Raw genomic sequence first — 20,307 nt, 5'->3', positions numbered from 1 at the left:
TTGAGTGGCCAAAGCGAATTATGAATTTGATTGTCCTGCGTAGCCCTACAAGGTGGCCAACATGTTGGTATTTATTAGCTTTGAGCTTTATCAATCCAGATCCCCTGAAAAGTAGCACAAAATAACTCAATAAATGTAACACAGATGAAGTTACTTAGAGAGTGGTCCAGTAGATCAGCAAGTAGCATCTCAACTGATGCATTATTCGAATACAGAAATCCTGTGGTCACAGCACCAATCCTGCCAGAGCTCAAAAAGTGTTTGAACAATGCTCTCAGGCACATGGTGTGACACTTGCGGATGTCATGTGCATGACTAAGAGCTGGACTCAATGACCCTTGTGGGCTCTTTTCCACTCCTTATCTGTAGATCTGAAAATATCAGCAGGTTTGGTGGTAGAACTTCACGTTTGCATAACTAAACTGCATTTGGATACATTTCTTCTAGAGTTCATTAAAAGTCCCAATCACTCGAAATCAAAAATAAGGAGTTACCACAGGAGAGGGGGAACATGGATTAAACATTAAAATGGAAGGGTTACTAGCACTGCAGTCCACCTGCCTTGAGACACAGGTAGATCTAATGACCACTAAAACCTTCACATGGTCTGTTTCAACTAAATTTTCTTCTCTGCAATCTCAAAAATTTGCTTCCTTGGTCCTGCTCTCAAATCTCTCCGCTTTGCAAAGAACAACCAATGCTTTTCATCAGCATTTAACCTATGTAATACTTTCAAAGTTATAATTTAAGGTCATTTGAGAAGCCTGGCACGATTTAGGAAGTTACAGCCAAGGACAGAGGTCACCCAGATATTTTGGGAAAGAGACACAAACCAACCACACAATCATGACTGATGGGTGGTTGTGTTATTCTGAAAGGGAAGTGAAGCCTTGGTGTGAAGAAGAATGCTAAATATACTATGCTTGGCTATTTCAGGTCGATACTTGAACATAGGGGTTTTTTTTCATTATATATATTTTTATCTTGCACCTACCATGTTGTCAGACTACAGAATTTCAGTATCTGTCTGTGAAACATGACAAAAGTGCTGTTTTACAGTGGAGAATGTGTCTCCTTTACTTGAAGGTAAAAGGGGACAACCACTTCCCGTAGGAAAAGGATAAAATGAAAGGATAAGATAAGAAAATGATACTCAGTAGTTTAAAGGGGAAGAATAGAGATGCAGTACAGATAGAATGGTAGAATTCAATCAGTTTAGGTAAATAAGGGAAAAAAATGGCTTAGAGAAACACTTCACAAGTCTGTGGATCTGTGAAGGCAAAGGAAACTCATCAACTGAGAAGTTGTAAAAAAGCTGTATCTAGGCTGGAGGGGAAATAACATTAAACACCAAAATGGAAAAATCAGGGAATAAAAAATTATTTAAGATTAAAGTTAAAAACAAGCAAAATTGCTGCTAGTTTTTAGGTTTTACTAAATTAAGATAAACGAGTCAACAGTGACGGCACTACACAACCTTTCAAGTTTTCAGCCTTTTAAAGCCTTTTCTCTGACACTGAGCTAATTCAGAATTTAGAATAAGTAACACAGATATGATCACCAGAAAGTCTGACACAGCCTTTAGTGGTTAGTCTACCCAGGAAGTGATAGCACATGCCTTTATCACAGTATTTTCAACAGTATTTTACGTGTTACCATTATATTAATGGTCAAGTAAAACACAGTTACCAATACGGGGTGCCAATGAATGATTTCCTTTTGGCAATTGTAGCCGTTATCTGTGCAGACACTCCAAAATCAGCTATTAAAAAAAAAAAAAAGAGAGTTAACAAGTAATTTGATGTAATTAATTGTTAATGAACACAAGTATGGTTTCCCCAGTATTAAGAGGTTCTTAAATATACTGGAAATATTTAACAAAAAATAAGTACCAAAAGCAAATAATAGAAACTTGGTCTGTCTCAGATACCATTGATCAGCTCTCCTCAGCCACTTGCCAAACATGCACACAAATGTCCCTCATCCATACAGGGCTGGCACAGAAGATCTAACAGGTACATGAGGGGTTTTAATAAGACAGAACACGTCATTTTGGGTTACGAAAGAGATTCAGATAAGCTTTCAAGATACATTTCACATTTAAGGACTCTGGATAGAAGATTTTATTAAAAATTTATAAACCCCTGTGATTTGACTTTTATATTTCTCTTACAATATCAGGTCTTTTACCTCACTGCTCCAAAATTACTCCAACTAATCCTCAGATACTAAATGGATGGTTTAGTTAGATATTACCAGCAAGATAAAAAGAATTCTGATATTCACAAACTCCTTACATGAACCATCATCTCATTAAACAAAGCAAAGCATGCTGCTTCTTAGAGCACATAAAAATATTAATTTTTAAGCACTAAGATGTAGTAACTCACCTAATTTTACATGTCCGTTATCCGTTAAAAGAATGTTTGCTCCCTTTAAAAAAAGAAAAGTTTACTTGAATTAAAACATGCTGATTTCTCCAATATCACATTAAAAAAAAGAAATAGGTGGGATCTTACAGCAAATTAGGGACCAAAGACAAAGCGAGGATTGTATTCAATAAATCTGCAAATTTATCAAGGAAATGTTTGATAATTAGCAAGCTGCCACTCTGTTATTAAAAAAATCTTCTTGGATATAGTGTTTTTCATAAATTTTTAGTTTAGCCTATGGTCCTAACAGAATTTACATTGCACACAAAACCTCTCAATAAACAGTATTTGACTGTAATGATACTTTTTTCTATTTACAATGACTCAGAGGAAACAGGAACTCAAAAGGTCAAAGTGGAAACAATTTCATTTTCTTTTCATAAGTAGGAACTCATTTTGTCTTGTTTAAGAGCCATGCTTATAATTATAGCCTTAAGGACCTGCCTCAATAATCAAGCATTTAGCAAAGCTACTTCCGTCCTTATACAACAGAGATTCTGCTCGTGCTGGACTGGGAGAGGTCATAAGTGAGTGTGTTCCACTCACTTCAGCTCAATAACCAAAATTAATCCAAAGTAGAGGTTTGTATTACAAAATTACAGGATAAAAGGACTAAGAACAAACAAAGAGTTGAAGACGGAAACTAGGTACAGGTTGAGCTGAGTGAAGGTTAGAGCTGGCTAAACACAGATCCAAACGCCTGTACTGCACTGCCCTTCAGACAGAGGGAAAGGCAGCAGAGATGAACCTCCAAAAACGTGTTTTTACAGATTATGGCTTTTCCCAGAGCAGGAAAAGTCAGGCCTGCAATAAAACGCAGTTAACTTGGCCCATGCTGCACAAGCACAGTTAATGAGTTTGGCAAACACTGTAAGAACCCTGCTTACACGCTCTTGACCTTTTTCACCTTTCAAGATAACAGGACAGGTACTCTAAACATGGAACTTAGCTACGGAGGGAAGCAAACACAATTCAACAGACAGGCAATCTCCACATGAAGACAGTAATTTTCCATGCTCATGAGAACAGCTTTATTTAAAAAGAATCCTTTCAATGTAAGCACTGTAAACATTTGTTATTACCATAGTTCTGCTTAGAAAAAGTATCCGTGCAGTGTATCTTTACAAGCATTCTAAAAAGCAGAGTGGAAAACACTTAATTTTGGTGCCTGAAGTAATCTTTCATACAGAAATTACTTTTATGATTGCTCAAAACCCCAATTACTTTTGTGATTGCTCAAAACCCAAACATTCTTCTGCAGCCGTTGAGAACAACTTGGAATCAGGCTGCATGAAGGCAACTACAGTTGAAGCTGCTGGGGGAAAAAAAACCAAAACCAGCCAAACCAACAGCATGCAACAACACAAAAGAATATGATGATTTACTGTCAGATTTCCAGGAGGAAGCTTGCCAGGTTTGGAGGAGCTTTGGAAAGACTAGGTAGTAAAACTTCAGGAACAAAAAGTCAACAGGAAGCACCAGAGTAACAGAGTATAAGAGTCTGAACATGCCACTTCAGATATAGTTTTGCTGAGATGGAGATTTAAGTCAGTACTAATAGCCTGATTTGCAGCACCCTCTCTATTTTTAACATGTGAAGGAGGGGACAGAAGTAGTCTCCAGGAACTGCACAGAACAGTAGCCTCTGCCCTGCAATCTGCTCACCATGATGCAAGAAGCCAAAGCAAGAGCTCTGCTCACTAGCTGGTTCAAAAAGAAGGTATATGGAGCTCCCTGGAAAAGCTGTGGGAAGAGCAAACCTTTCTTTTGCACAGAGCACAAATCCTGAGAGTCATCTGAACACATACTCCTCTGGACACCAGCTGATGGCTAAATTTCACAGCACTGATCCACATAAACATTATGTGTGGCTCCAAGGAAAAGAACAGACTATTTCCTTCCATGGATTTTTAAGAAAGATTTTTTTCTTTCCTTGGGCAGAAACTTTTATTTCATTCTAATAGATTAAAAATCTCTACATATTCAGAAATGTACTTAAAATTTATATGCAACAGTGAAGACCACTGGAGGTGATATAACCTATTTTAAAAGCACCAAAAACCCCTTCAGTTTTTACTTACCTTTATATCTCTGTGCATTTTTCCTTTACTATGAAGGTAATATAGTCCCTGCATAAAATATTTAAAGGGTAATTTAGTCCAACATTTTTCATTTGACATACATTTCTTATTTAATTACCACGTATATTTAGGATCCAATTTAATCTTTGAAATGATTCACTGACTGAAGAACATTTTTATATTTCAGTGTAATTTGCTGCTAATTTGCAGATTCAATAGATGTAGCACCATATCTAATATCTTTATATAAAGTAGCATACCGAAGTATCTTTATAAAGAGATATTTAGACATTTATCTAGTATCTAAAACACAGGATAGATGGAAGTAAGACACCTACTGGAAGAAGAGTATTCCCCAAACAGGTTTTCCTTTGGAGATGGCAACTGCCATCTTTACAGACCAAAGTAATTACTGTTAAACTGCCTAGGAGTCTTCTTCTATTCAGCAGTTAGATCACAGGACCACTGGTAAAGCTATCTCCTATATCATTACATATTTCAATCAAGCCTAGAAACGTGCTAGCAGGCAGTGCTTCGGGTCTAACACCAGAGTTCAACTCTATTTCATGGATTTCTGCAAAAGCATTCAGCCACCCAGGTCTCAATGACAGTACCAAAACATATTAAGACTCAACACAGGTTAGAAACTAAGGTTAAATTCTGAAAGAATTTTGCAGAACCAAATCCCTGCCTGACAAATGAGAGACCATGTCACTTTGGAGACTTTAGGCTTAACTCTAAAATTCTCATCCGGGATAAAATCACACACAAGCATCTTCATTGCTCTGTGACCATGAACAAGGCTTTACGTTCATGGGAAATATCCATGTCGAGACTCGTATTTTTTTGCCAGTTCATGCAAGACATCAGAGAGTTGATTGCAAAATGTAAAGCGCAATTAATCAAAGCATCTACCAGACCACTGCAAAGACTGGCACTAGGCAGAGAGTCCCAGGTACACTCCTTGAATCTCTGGATACTACTGGCATACAAAGGCCATTAATTCCCACTGCCCTGGAAGCATGTGAAGTCACCATTTTCAAAACTGAATGTCTGGAGACAATTACTTTAAAGGTCCTATTTAAAAGATCCATATTTTCAGAATCAAATCTCACGGATTCCAGCAAAATGGACAACAAGTATTTTTTCAAAACGGAGGATTCAATGGGCTTCCAAATATGGAGACTGAATGTTAACTTCAGCATCCAAGTGAGACACTGGATTCATGGACACTGGGGGCAAAATTAATGTTGGAAAAATTACATCTATGGACAGACAATAGCCTATATTCTCAGACTTCTTACTTGGGAAAATGGTGTTCCATTATAAGCACAACAAGATATCTGAAACTACATGCATTATATTTGGTCAGAATTATTATAAACATGTATTCACAGGCAATTTAAAATATAGAAAAATGGGTAGCATTTAGAAAATTACTAACAATTTAGAATAATAATTTCAATGAATAATATTTAGAAAATACAAAATAGTAAGCTTTTTTCTTACACAATTTATACATATTAACATGACAACCAAGATATCTTCCCACACAAATAAGTGGCTTTATAAATAGGATACTCACTTCTCCATACCTAAGAAGATTATGGATTTGATTGATGGACTATCTGGTGGGAAAGGAATTTCTAAATTATTGTATCCAGAGAGCAGTGGTAAACAAGCTCAATGTCCAGAGTGACAAGTGATATCCCTCAGAGTCCCACACCAGACTATGTAATATCTACATTGTTGATATGGACAGTGGGATCAAGGGCATCCTCAGCAAATGTGCAGAGGTCTCATTTGAAAGATGAGGACAAACTTTTTATCAGACCCTGTTGTGACAGGACAAGACGTAATGGTTTTCAAGTAAAGGAAGGTAGATTCAGATTAGATATACGGAATGATTATTTTATAATGATGGTGATGAACTACTGGAAGAGGATGCAGAGAGAGGTGGTGGATGCCCCATCTCTACATTCAAGGACAGGCTGGACAGGGCTCTGAGCAACCTCATCTAGCTGAAGAGGTCTTTGCTCATTGCAGGGGGGTCTTTAAAGGCACCTTCTAAAGCCAGCCATTCTACAACTGTCTAAGAACAAAAGGGTTTAAAGACTCAAAACTCTTAATACTCCCAGATGTAAAATAAGCCTGATCTGTAAGTTAAGAAAAAGCACCACATCCTGTAAGTCAGAAGGCAGCAGTTTCTGGCATAGCACAGGGAGATGGTGAGTGACAACCAAAGGAGATGGTCTGGAACAGACCTATCTTGAAAGAATGCGAGAGGCAGCAAGTCTCAACCAATGGTCTTTAACAGGTTTGTGTTCACTACAAGTCAAGAGCTGCTCTCTCTCAGAGAAGCAAGACATCCATCAAAACAGCAGTTTCTGATTAAGTTTTACTGCTGTACTGAACCTGTAATTTAGGAAAGAATAATGAAAGCTAGCATACCCACAAGGAGAGGCTAATGACACATCTCAAGCGTACAGGCAATTTTTTCTTATTGACACAGATCAATTATTAGATATGCAAAACTGAGTGCTTTAGTTTTCTTTCAAACGTGCAGTAACTAATTTATACCATAAATATGGACTAAGAAAACTGCTAATTAAATGCTGTTTCCCTCCTTTTAAAAACAAATATAAAATTAACAGCAGAAACATGACAAGAGCTTTCTTCAAATGATCCAGGGTGATTTGAGGTTATGCAATTATACAAATTTCTAGGCTCCAATATGGAACCTCTTCAGAAGTGTGAGAAAAATGCTGTGTCATCCAATTACCAGACTGCCGTGGCATTACATGTTTGTAGCTCTTATTCTTAGCTTTTAATACTTCTACATTAAAAGACAACCACAAGAACCTGAGGAGACACTACCTGTAGTGTTTCTCTGCTAACATAGGCAATCTGCTGCTCTGATAGTGGTCCAGTCACTGAAATGGAAGGGAAAAAGATAAAAAAAATTCAAAAGCAGGTAAGATACTACCCATTCCAAATTCATACCTCAATTACTTCCATTCACACTGATAGGATCTTACACTAGAAGTCTCTAAGTAAATGTGCTTAGTCTTTACCCCAGACTGAGTGTCCCAAAGACCACAGCATTTTTTAAAGTCAAAAATGTCCAGTACTGTTGGAATGGAAACTACTAATTCTTCTGCATTTAAATATCACAGTAATTAAGAGGAAAAAGAAGCAAAAGTAATGATTTAAGCCTCTTTTCCCTCAACAAACCCATTGTGTTCTTCTATAGAGGGCTGGACTTTCAACTCCGTGACTCAGAGCTGCAGCCAACTCTGTTCAGTTCCCTTTGAGCTCTGGGCAGGTCTTTGTACCATCTGTGACCTGGTTTCTCCTTCCATCCTTCCCACTGCCAGAGAAAGGCTGAGAAGCTGGAACTTTCTCTGAAATCAGATGTCAGCACTGCTACTCCTGCACCTGCCACACCAAGCACCTTCTCAAACTCCCCCTGTAAGCAGGTTCAGCAGTTTCCCAAGACAGGAGGAGTCTTTCTCTCCCTCGAGGGTCCAACTTCACTCGTCTCTTAGAGGAAAACAATTAAATTCTGAACAAATACACAAACCAAACAGTGAGCAGCAAGCAAGGAACTGTCTGTAACTCGTCCCAGTCACTGGACTTTGATCCTGAAATTAAAGGGGTTTAAGACCAACAAAGGCAGTCCTGGCTGTAAGCTTTTCAGGTTTTGAACAGAAAACAAACTTGGAGTTGGATGGAGTTTCTCAAAGGACACTGAAGGAGTAGAGAGTTAAGAATGAATCTAGATTAAATAATTTAACTGCTTAGCTTCTACAATATTAGTATCATGCAACATATCTTCAAATTAAGTCTACATCCAACTTCTCTTTCTTGAAAGAAAAGCTCCAAACCCACACAAAACTATATCTATTTACACCCACGATAGGCATATCTAGGCATTTATTTTTGTTTTGAGAGCTTTCATTCTGATTAACTTAAATGACTCGAGATTACAGAGGTCTATAGTTCAATTGGAATAGGACTCTTTAGAACATAAAGACCAGAAAAGAACTTTCCATTCTGACTATCATCAACCAATGGTAAATGGAATGGGAAACCATTCCTGTAGAATGGGAATGGGAATTGCAATGGGAAACCATTCCTGTAGACATCTGCTCAGACATTTATGTGGCATGAGCTCATTTCCTACTCTACAGGTATTCCACAAAATAAAGCCTATTAAACACGATGCTTTTCTCAAAATTAGCCAAGAGGTAAAGAATCATCAAGGCCACACTCCAACAACTGTGACAGGAACATGGTGTGTACTTGTGAATTGGTGCTTCTTTTAATTGCATCCAAGATAAACATAAAAAACTGCTTATGCACAAGAGACCCTCACGCCTTAAATCTTCACCATTTGTAATATAGATGGACTTCCTCAATTAAAAACATCACCTGAGAACCCCAAAGCCATTACTCACTTAAAGCATACTCCTTTCGTAAAAAAGGCTTAATTCCAGGGCAATAAAGTCCTTCAAAACTGATTGTCTCTCTTAAAAAATAGCAGGCAGTTGACCGATCTGTCTTTATTCAACAGATTCACAGAGAGCCCTTGTTTCTTTCACTGCTCACTGAAGCCAAGCCTAAAGCAAATATGGAGACCAACTTTGCTTTTCACACATCCAGCTTAAAAAAACTGAAAAATATTTTAAAAGATCCTCATGGAACTACTGGTATACAAACATTCAGTTTACAAAGGACAAGAGCATCCATGCAAATCAATTCAAATACCTAGGTTTCTATAGGAAGTGGTACATATTATACTAAAACAAAGTTCAAAAGTTCAGAAATAAAATGGCTATGAAGCAAGACAGCACACCAAGACATCAATTTTTTTCTCTTTACAATGTAATACTGTCTAATTTTACAGACTTTCAAAAGCAGTGATGGGCATATGAGCCTCTGAAGAATGGAAATAACTTCTGCTGCTAAAAAAATACCCCACTAACTTTGTTTACAAAACCCAAACCAATTAAGAAAAAAATAGGATAAAACTGACCTTGAATAAATTATTATGGATACTAAATTTAGGATTCCTCCTCTCTAATTCCAAAACAACGCAATCATTTCAACTTTTGAAAATAAGCAGTACTTAGATTCTAAGGAATAAAGTCCTGACGTACCATGGTAAATATCCTGTAGAGAGCCACCTCCACAGAACTCCATGCAAATCCATAGCTTGTCTCGTCTAAAGAGTGAACAAAACCATTCAGTAGTTGTCAGCTTTGCAGAGGAGTTGTAAAAGGTAAGTCAGAGGACTCAAACACTATAAAGCACAACACAACATGCTCTCTATTATGGAAAGTACATTTCAAATAATGAGTATAATTCAGTCTTTATGTGACACTTCACTGTCTAAATAGTAACTAATGAAATAGTAAAAAATATTCTACTTTAATGAAGCAATAAAAACAGTATTAGTGAAACATTCACACTGATTTTTGTTAAAATACATTTTTCTGAGAGTAGAGACAAAACAGATGTGGGTTCCTATTTCTTCCTCATTTTCACTTCTCCACTTTTTTCAGAGCATAGGAGTTAACACAAGAAACAAATACAACAAAAAGCCCCAGGGGTCTCTCAACCAAATGTCTTTCACAGCAAATTAAGTGAAACTGTAGTGCTTCAGTCAAAGCTGGGCAGAGCAGAGCCCATGCTGTGGGTGCCTGCTCAGATAAAGTCTTTCCCTTCAAAAATACCTATGGATATTTTTGGTGGCAAGGTCAGAAGGGAAGTTATCGAGCTCCTCTTCCCTTACTAATGTAATCAATTCAGTATGATTCACTGTACCCCCATAAAAGCTGCTTTCTAAGAATAGACAATGGGTTGAAGGATTCAAAGGTATCTTCTATTACAGCCATTAACTCTATTTTCACTCAGTAATTTTCATTGGTAAGACATGTGCCCACAAAAAGGACGGCGGAGAGCAAAAGGTCTGGGACTTCCCTAGTCATTCCTGGCCATCAACATACTCAGGTGGAAAAAAAACCCCATCCTGTACAACCACCTTAGAGCAGACGGTAACACAGGAGAACCAAAGGAAAGACTGATGGCTGTTTTGCAGCTTCCTGATTACCTGCTCTTGTGTGTCTTGCATTCCTAAGGCTCTGTCAGAACAGCTGAGACACATTTTTGCAAGGCAATGGTGGAAGTGCTGAGCTTATCTACTGAGCTGCAAACTGCAAGTGTTCTCACCAGCAGGTGACAATTAGAATAGCTTGCTGCTCCAAGAACTGTCTTTCTTGGATGTCTTCCCCTTTTATGCCCAGAGTGCACACCGCCCTCAAAGCTATATTCCCAGCTGCTTCCTCTAGGGGTGGGAAAGGTATTGCCCAAGCTCTACAGGAGTTTTAAGCAGCAGAATTCCCTGCTGTTAACTCCATTCATTTCAAGGGGTCAATTAAAGCCTTGTTTGCAATAATATTAAAGCTTTCCACTGGAATAGCTGACCAAAGCCAGACATACAAGCAGTGTGACAACCCGTGCAAGAAAACTAAGAAAAAAAGCACTGAAGAGACATCTCCAAGACCCTTCTTTGTTCCCCACAATGAAGCAGGACTCAGGGACACTTTTGGGGGCACTGGACTCATGGGCCCATGTGCCTGCATCCTATTTGATGCCAAAAGTGGCAGCAGTGTGAAGTGGGAAGAAGCCAGAACTCTCCCAACAGCCTTGGGACAGCAGCAGAGCACCCACAAAGTAAGAGATATAAATCATTAACGTGTTGTAAATTCTCACTTTTGCTTACTGGGCATTTACTTCCCACTTGCAAAAGCCCTACAGAAAATAAAAAAAGGATGTAAGAGGATCAGAAGAGGTGACTGCATTTATTGTTTTCTATCTAGCCTGTTATCACTGTGCCTAAGCACTTTGAGACAGATGAAGATCCCTGCAACATCCAAGAGCAACCATGTAGAGTCTCTTTTTCTGCAGAGCATTCGGCCTGAGCAGCAAGCAAAACAGAGATAGGATCAACAGAAGCATTGCAACTTAACACCCAGGCTAATAGGAAGGCAGAAATGCCACTGTCTGAAAAACGCCTACACAAACAGAAGAAATCCTTGGGGAACAATACACTGGTGACAGCAAGTATAGGACAATAGCACTTTGGTTATTCTTGGAAAACAAAAGGTCAGACAATAAAAAGTCTCAAAGACAGTGACTTGGATTGCCCAGACAACAAAGAAGCACTCTGCCAAAGAAAGAGGAGGGAACCAAGGAGGAGTGCAAGACGGTGACAAAATATATAGCACATTTGCCAAAATTTAATTCTGGGTCTCCAAAGATATACTTTGACAGTCTGAGACAAGAGGGAAACTTTTCTTTTAAAGAAAAAGCACCTCCAGCCTGAATATAGGAGAAGAGGCAGTGTTTCAATACAAAAATGCTAAAGACAGTTGAGTGCAACAGTAGTAGTTGTGCACTACCTGTTTTCAAATGAAAATTTTAAAAATCATCAGAAGCAGCTTTTTATTAGTTATACTAAGCAATCTGTTCTCACTATGACTGGTTAAAAGAAGTAGCTGGAAAGACAACTGAATACATTTGTCAATGTCTCTACAATGCAAATAACCTCACCTCCAGAAACAAACACAAAACCTTCACATTCTGGTCAGAAGTTCACATGCTGGAAAAACAAACGTTCTACTGAAACAGATTTAAAAGATACTATATACACAGACTCTTCATACTTGTCATACTTCTGCTTAATTTTCCACTTATATATCAAACTCAAAGCTTTTAAGCATCAACTAATTTGCAAGAAAACATGACTACATGGTCACTGAACAGTTTTGCTGTAAAAGATTATTTAGAGAGAGACACTGTAGTAAATAGAACGGATCTGAAGGTGAATAAAAACATTACACAAGTGGATAATACTTGGTAAATTATATTTTGCCTATGTCACTTTTTAGATTTGTCCTTTACAAGGGGACAGGGACACACTTTTAAGTGAACAAAAGAAACAAACTGTACCTGAGATAGCTGCCAAAATAAGCAACAATGTTCGGATGTTTACAGTCTTTCATCATAATGATTTCCTGCTGCACAACAGCAAAATCTTCCCCTGAAATGCAGTAGAATGAGTATTTTCTTTGGCCTGGGTTATAGTCACAACTGTTAGCACATGCTTACAAAATAAACATTCTTAGTATTAAGACTAACTATCTGAAAGTTTCACAGACATAAATCCGCTGTAAATCAGTATTTATTAGCAAGGGCTCAGCAATAAGTACGACATTCTTAAGTTTCATTCTGGGACAGATGGACCTCACATCTGCTGATAGCTCTTACACAATATTTGCCATAGCTCTTTCTCAAGTCGTTATTTTCCCTGAGACTCCACTGTGTCCAGTGGCATAAGCCCTGCCAATAGCCTGGGTTTTTAAAAACACAACAAAACTTCGCTATTTTTGGCCACATGCCCACACCAGTTAGCTCATCTTCCTAAGCAAAAAACCCAAAAACATAACCAGCCACTAGTAGGCTGCTGCAGCAACATTTCAGGAGACTCCACAAGAACGTGAATTCATGGACTGTGAGTAACTTACATCTAGAAAACATTGACAAAGATGTGGCATTTATCTGAATCTCAGCATTTGGTACCATGGTTATCCCAGTCTTTCTATTAAAGGTTCTTACCAGATGTGTACACTGAGAAAATAATGTGTGAAACTGAAAACACAGCTGAGATGTTTTATTTTTGGAAATGTTTTAAGTTTTTCTCAGTACATTAATATACTGATGACCTATTGTCCTGGGGTGACTTAGTCATGTTGAATTGTATCTTCATTTCTCTGTTAAGCCCGGAAATAAGTTTTGTACCTTTAAGGTTGGATTTGAGAGTGGAGGGCAGGGGGAGGGGAAGGAGGAGAAACGGTGGAATGTCTGAGGCAATTGTTTTCAAAACACAGAGATAGGAGTTCCAGCATCTCATCTCCTGGACTATATCACCGTGGTTGACAGTGGAGAGAGCTCTCCTTTGATTTTACGTAGTTTTTGACTAACTGAAGCAGAGAAGTTCCCCGGAAAGTTTTTCTTTCCGTTTTTCTTCCCTGGAATTATTTGAACCTGCTCTGGACTGAGGACCCAGGGGGAAGCACCAGGAGCTTGCACCTGCAGCCCACCGAGGCCTGGGCAGCGGCATTTTCCAGCGCCGGAGGGACTGATAACAGACTGAGCCAAGCTACCACCCACAGGAGAGAGACTTCCTGAATTTGTCATCTCTTCAGAGCAGTGAGAGGTTTTGTTGTTTGGTATTGTTCATTTTTTTGTGCTGGACAGTGCTTTGCCTGTTGAATAAACAGGTTTTTTCCACTTCTCTCTGAGGAAATTTCTTCCCGAACCAGTTGGGGGAGGGGCACTTGGGTTTGCTTCCTGGTGGGGGCCCTTTGGAAGTTTTCTCCCAAATTTGCCCTAAACAAGAACACCTATCAATGGAGTTATTTATAACCACAAATACAATATTCCCATGCATTTTATTTAACTGACAGCAAATTGAAAATCATAAACTGCAAGTTAACATCTATCTGTAGTGTGTTGCTGATGGCTTTCTGTCGCCTGGCTAGACTTTTAAACGCACAGACACTAAAGAATAGAGAAATTTATTTTTACACATGGACCTCCATGAAAGGACACAATTCCTCCAGTATGTGACCTGCATTTTCACCGCATTCAAAATAAAGTAACGTAAAGCCTTAAGTCCCTAAACACTGTTAACCCTGAGTCTGCACACTGTACCCGCAATCTGCAAAACTTCCAAACAGGGCAGCTGAAGCCTATTCTCTGAGCACCACTCAGGTGTCCAAAGGCTGCCAAAAAATATTTAAATTCAAGATGCCAACTGTTGACCCATTACCACAGCATGGGAGCAAGCTCCCCAGGCTGCAGGGCATCCCCAGGCTCTGCCCACAGCACAGTTCTCATGCTCAACTTAGCTGGACTGATATCCCGTATCATGCACAGCAAAGGACTCTAGCAATGGGAACTGACATAAAAACAAAGAAGCAGAACTAGACAGGAGCATCTGAGATCACACTTCCAGTGTGAGGAAAAGAAGTGTGATTAACATACACTTTCTGAACTACCTAGTAACATACTGTCCTGTCTCGAACTTTTAAATGTGTATGCTGCGAAAACACAACATTTCTAACCGCTTCCAGAATGGTAAGGGAAAAAATGGAAAAAACTAATACCTTCTTTCCCTTCTTGCCCACATACACCTTAAGGATCAAACTAGGCAGTTAAAATATTACACACACCCCAACATTAAATCTGTAAATGAAACACCAACAGTTAGAAGTTTAAAAGTCTGGATGTTTTACTTCCCAGATTACTCCTATTCAACAGGCTACTCTTATTAATAGAACAGACTTTGCAGGCTGAGAACTGATCTGTAGGGCACATGTGCTTTGTGAAATCACCACAGAAGCACAGTGCAAGCATAAATCTAGCAGACAGAGCCCCAAAAGATTTTCAGGAAATGTACTCAACTCCTGGATACTAACGTTCAGGTATTATTTCACCCTTCTTTTTAGTTCTTCCTCTACTCTTTTACCAGGCGAGTTCCTTTTGCTTTGCTGTCTTCTTTTGTTCTAGAAATTTTTGTAACACATGTGTAGAACACAGTACTTAGGACAAAAAAACCCCCACAACTCTCAGTGAAATTTTAATCAGGTTTCACTTAACTGTTCTCCAATTGCATTTTTCCTCTTACATCTTGTTTGCTGTGATTTTTTTTTAGAACAGTGTATTTTTTCCCACACCAGAAGTAAATAATTATCCCTTCTTTCAATAAGTGGACTTGATTGATTTTGTACAATTGTTATCTTAAGCACAAAAATATTTCGTTTCTGTGGCCTACTTCAGTTAAGAAATCACTTACCTGGTTCTAGTTTTATTACTTTAATTGCTGCAAGCTCACCCGTGTTGACATTTCGAGCCTATAAAAAAACAACAAAGGAGTATTTAGAAAGCAGAATGCAGCACCCACCTCTGCATTCTTGACTTGATGTTCTCTGACAGCAGTAGTCAAAGAGCAACTGAGGTACACAAGGGTTTAACACAGTGGAACCACTTGTGAGGGAATACTAAACGGTTTGTACTGAGAGCTGAAGCTTAAAGTCTGCTCAGGAAACTACAATGCCACACAACACTTCAGTTATGCAAGTCCTTAACCACACCGTGCTTCTGTATTAAAACCCATAAACAAACCAACACTGAGAGACCGAAAAGCAGGCGTAACACACGCGGGTGTCTCAGAAGACAAGGGGATCCAGAGGACACCAAGGGTTGTGCTCTGCAGCGTGTGGGACCACTTGCAAGACTCCCAGATGAGCAATGCAAAGCTTCCCCATTTTGCTACGTGCAAGGCTCCTTGAACCTTAATCTCCAACAACAACAGCAGTTTCCCCTTACTGCAAAGGGCTCAAAAAAGCAAGGCAGCAACAAAGGAGTTAGGGAGCATTCCCCTCAAAACATTCCCTTCAGACACACAACAGACAACTGCAGCAGCAATGACTCAGGAGCTTCACTGCATTTTTACATATGGAATATCCTGAACTGAAAGGGATCCACAAGGATCATCAGTTCCTAAGTGAATGGCCCATAGAGGGATAAAACCCACAATCCTGATGCCATTAGCACCATACTCTTACCAACAGAGCTCTGTCCTGCTAAGGCCTCAGTTCTACTGAGCAATCAAGGAAGCCACATGTTTTAAAAGCCATTAAGAAGCAACATAAATTACTATAAAAATTATTTCTCTTCTACAACTGTACCATTTGACTTCTAAATGAAAACCAAGAAGCTGTTTGCCCAGGGCTTCCAGAGCATTTCTGTGCCCCTGCACCCAACCATGGAGAGAAGGCAGCAAAGCTGCTTCCCAGCACTCAAGCAGCAGCAGCTCCTGAGGGATGCCCAGGTACAGCCTCTTCTCACCCCAAGGGAGGCTTGGTACCTGTAGGAATACAGAATGCAGTGCTCACACAGGGCTCAGAGCTGGCTTTTGCAAAGGCCAAAATTACAGAACTTAAAACATGCAGCCAGGACCCACCGTATAAGCTGCTAAAAGTCTCATTTAAGTCACTTTAGGAAGTCAGGAATTCAGACCTTTATGGACACACCAAATATGTACAAGGTTTGTTACATGGCAGCTTGGGACCTTGTTGTGGAACCAAAAGTGAAGGAGAAAATACCCCTAAGACTATAAAAAGTAAACAAGAATAAAGTCTGGAGAAAAATGCAGAGGGTATTCTTGTGTTTAGAGATTTACTCAGCTCACGCCTTGGACAGCTGATCTCAAACCTCTCACTATTCTTTGGTGTGGCAACACTGATGCAATGCTGGGAGCACTGGCATTTCCAAATAATTTGCAGGCAGACATATTCCGAGTGGGAATCCTACGAAAATCAAGGAATAGTCCAAACCTGACTGACGGTAGAAAAAATATAGTTAAATATTTTTTTTCTGGCAGTCTTCCCTGACATTATTTATCCATCCCACCAATGGCAGCAATGTCTCCATCCATCACTGGAGGAAAAAAGATGCACAGACATCTCAGAACAGCAAAAACATGAGTTCCTTTTATCTGGACCAAAGAATAAAGGCAACACGTGAGAAAGTGCCACCACTGAAGCATGAGCTAGAATTTTTACTCTTTATTTCTTTACCCAACATATTCTCTTCATAGCAAGAAACAAACAGAAGCAAAATGTTCATTAAACAAACATCGTCATTTTTTGACCTCCAAGACAAACAAGAAAAGCTACTGAAGCTTTAACAAAAACCTGTGATCATCAGGGAGTCTTATTAACTCTCATAGACTTGTTTTAGGGCAACTTGTATTATTAAAATGTTCAATGAGATACAACTGTAGTGGATGTAAGTGAGAAGATCCTGAACTTACACACTGTTGGGGGTTGAATGCTTTGCTTTTCTTTCTGTGGAATTTCTCCCATTGTTATGCTAAGTAATTGTGGCTACACCTTAAAACGACAGATAATGTTCTCTCGTAGGGGGGTGGCTGGAGGGAGAGGGGGGGGGGGAACCGGAAAAAGGAAAGGTGGGATAGGGGGGTCTGGAGCGGGGGGCTGGCTCTCGCTTGGCTCCTGGAGTGGGAAGACAACCTGGGCTCTGCTCTGGCATCTTCCCCTGTCATCCCAGCGCTGAGATCCACGCTCCCTGCCTTTGGACATCGCTCCGCGGCTCTCCCAGCTCACCCTACTACCTCCGGACACTCTGCTGAGCACCACGACCGACACCGTGAGGGGGGAGTAACTTTCCCCATCCCCTCTCACCCCTGGGCCGCGGCCGCCATCACCCAGCCCTCTTCAACTGCGCGGGACCTGCCCTGCCCCCACAGCACCGGTAACAGCACAGGGAGACGGCCTGCGGCCAGAAGGGACTGGAGTGGAGCTAGACTGTTTCTGTTGCCAATTTTTATAGCTGTTGTTGTTTTTTTCTGCTTTGTTAAATACCAGTAAAGAACTGTTATTCTCATCCCCATATCTCCTGCCTGAAGGTGTCTGAATTGGACCTAAAATAATTAAAAGGGAGGGGGATTGCACTCTGCATCGCAGAAAAGGGGCTCCTGCCTTTCCTTAGACCATACCTGTCTTTCAAACCGAGACAGATTTTGGCGCCCGGAACGTGGGGCATTGCCTGAGGGCATTGAGAGAGGGGTAGAAAAGGGGATAACAGTTCTTAAATTACCCAAGCTTGTGGTAGGTGACACCATGCTGTCCAGCTTACCCTGGATTGGCCTCCATGTGGTCACTGCTATATCTCTCCCATTTGCAAGCCCTTTTTTAAACATGAGTTTCATAACCAAGGTTACTGTGGCTATTATCCAGTTTATTATGTGGGTTGATCAGTTGAGGAATTCATGGATTTTTAATTTTCTCTGGAAGATGGCCACATGGATTCAGAGCTATCACACTCTAAGTGTGTGTTTCTGGGGCTACTTCAATAATGGTACTTACTGTGAGGAAGTGGCAGCAGGTGAAATTTTTTCTCAACCCATCACAGGGTTTTTGAAGTTCACCCCACCAGTCTTCAAGGGGTTCCAATCCACTTTAAATGCTAATGACATTATATTGTGGCTAGTGTTGCTTATATCCCTGTTAAACCTGTTCTATCTAACATTCAGAGATAAGGGGAGATTGACTTGGATAACAACCCTGATACCTACCCGAGGAAATAGTGATGTTACCCCAGAGCCTGATCTTGTCCCAGAGACTAGGGAGGTTACCCCAGAGCCTGATCCTATCCCAGAGACTAGGGATATTACCCCAGAGTTTGACCCTGCTCCACAGCCCACCTCGGAAAGGAACCACCCAGAATGGGTGGGGGTGCTAGCAAAGGAGATACATGAGATGGGCCAGATGCTGAAGGAGTACCTCTCCCCAGCTGGTGAGAAACCCTCCCCCTGCCTTAAAGAGGGAGACTCTGGTGGTGCAGCAGTGGGACCCACAGATGTTACATCTGTCCAGGTTCCAGCTGAACTGCAAGGGCACTCACAGCCAGCAGCAGTTGCCCCTGTGGAAACTAGGAAGTCTAAGATGAAAACAAGGCACCTAGATAATAAGGGTCAGGAAGGGGGCCCCTCACAACCAGCAGGGGAGCCAGAAGTTGAGATCATCACCGAGTCCCTGTCATACGAGAGTCTCCGTAACCTGCGAAAAGACATTGTACGACGGGGCCGTGAGCCTTTTACAACCTGGTTACTGCGGGTCTGGGACCTTATGGGTACAGGTGTGCAACTGGATGGTACTGAGGCAAGGAATTTGGGAGCCTTGACCCAGGACTCAGGTGTGGACCAGGTATTTGTAAGGGAGACAGGTCTCCTTTCCCTCTGGGAGCGACTTTTAATGAGTGTGAGAGAGAGATTTGTCCACAGGGAAAGAATGCAGGAGTACCACCAGAGAACACGTTGGAATACCCTTGAGGAAGGGATCCAAAAGCTGAGAGAAGTGGCAGTACTGGAGGTGCTCTTTGGGAGGGATGGACAGCATGACAATGACCCTGACAAGGTCAGGTGCACAGGGCAGATGTTGTGGAATCTGGCAAACCTGGGCCCATCTCAATATACCCCCTTTATTGCAATGATTGATGCTGATACCAACCAAGTGACAGTGGGTTCTGTTGCCAACAGGCTCAGGAATTATCAGAGTATGATGGCTGGCCCAGTGCAGGCTCATGTCTCTGCTGTGGCTAAGGACCTCAGAGAGGAGTTTAAGGAGGAGATGAAGGAGATAAGGGAAGAGGTGAGGAAGATCAGTGCAGCACCAGTGAGAGTCATGGACCCCAAAAGTAGAGCCCAACGCCCCCCAGCTAGGGAGAGAGGGTACACCCCACGTGCTGACCTGTGGTTTTTTCTACGTGACCACGGGGAAGACATGAGAAGGTGGGATGGGAAACCCACTTCTGTCCTGGCAGCACGGGTGCGCCAACTCAGGGAGGGGAACACCAACAGAGGGAACTCCACTAAAGTGAGGGTAGCCTCAGCCTCCCATGGAGGTGCAGGGTATTACAGAAGGGAGGATGATCTGTCAGATCCCCTTGAAGGAACCTCCAGTATGTATGCCCAGGAGAGAAATAATAACCAGGGCTAGAGGGGCCCTGCCTCTAGCCAGGGAGAGGCACGGGAAAACCGGATCTTTTGGACGGTGTGGATCCGATGGCCTGGCACATCAGAGCCACAGGAACACAGAGCATTGGTTGACACTGGTTCACAATGTACATTAATACCATCA

The 20,307-nt window shown here is 40.8% G+C and overlaps 1 protein-coding gene across 5 annotated transcripts in view; it reads right to left on the bottom strand.

The window, feature by feature from the left end:
- MAP4K3 (mitogen-activated protein kinase kinase kinase kinase 3) overlaps positions 1–20,307 on the bottom strand; it is a 72,099-nt gene that overhangs the window by 41,749 nt on the left and 10,043 nt on the right. For 3 of the 5 annotated variants that reach the window (XM_014891162.2, XM_088160859.1, XM_014891159.2), the window contains exons 2-8: positions 15,438–15,495; positions 12,530–12,620; positions 9,676–9,740; positions 7,391–7,446; positions 4,514–4,561; positions 2,391–2,433; positions 1,690–1,762 (exon numbers count right to left, since the gene is read on the bottom strand). In XM_014891162.2, the coding sequence (XP_014746648.1) occupies positions 1,690–1,762; positions 2,391–2,433; positions 4,514–4,561; positions 7,391–7,446; positions 9,676–9,740; positions 12,530–12,620; positions 15,438–15,495 (434 nt within the window). Of the gene's footprint in view, positions 1–1,689; positions 1,763–2,390; positions 2,434–4,513; positions 4,568–7,390; positions 7,447–9,675; positions 9,741–12,529; positions 12,621–15,437; positions 15,496–20,307 lie in introns of those variants that run through there. The other 2 variants (XM_088160858.1, XM_088160860.1) reach the window with 2 other exon arrangements.

The sequence above is a fragment of the Sturnus vulgaris genome, chromosome 3 (genome assembly GCF_052056855.1).
Source record: "Sturnus vulgaris isolate bStuVul1 chromosome 3, bStuVul1.hap1, whole genome shotgun sequence".
NCBI lineage: Eukaryota > Metazoa > Chordata > Aves > Passeriformes > Sturnidae > Sturnus > Sturnus vulgaris.
This window is presented reverse-complemented; position numbering and strand designations above follow the sequence as displayed.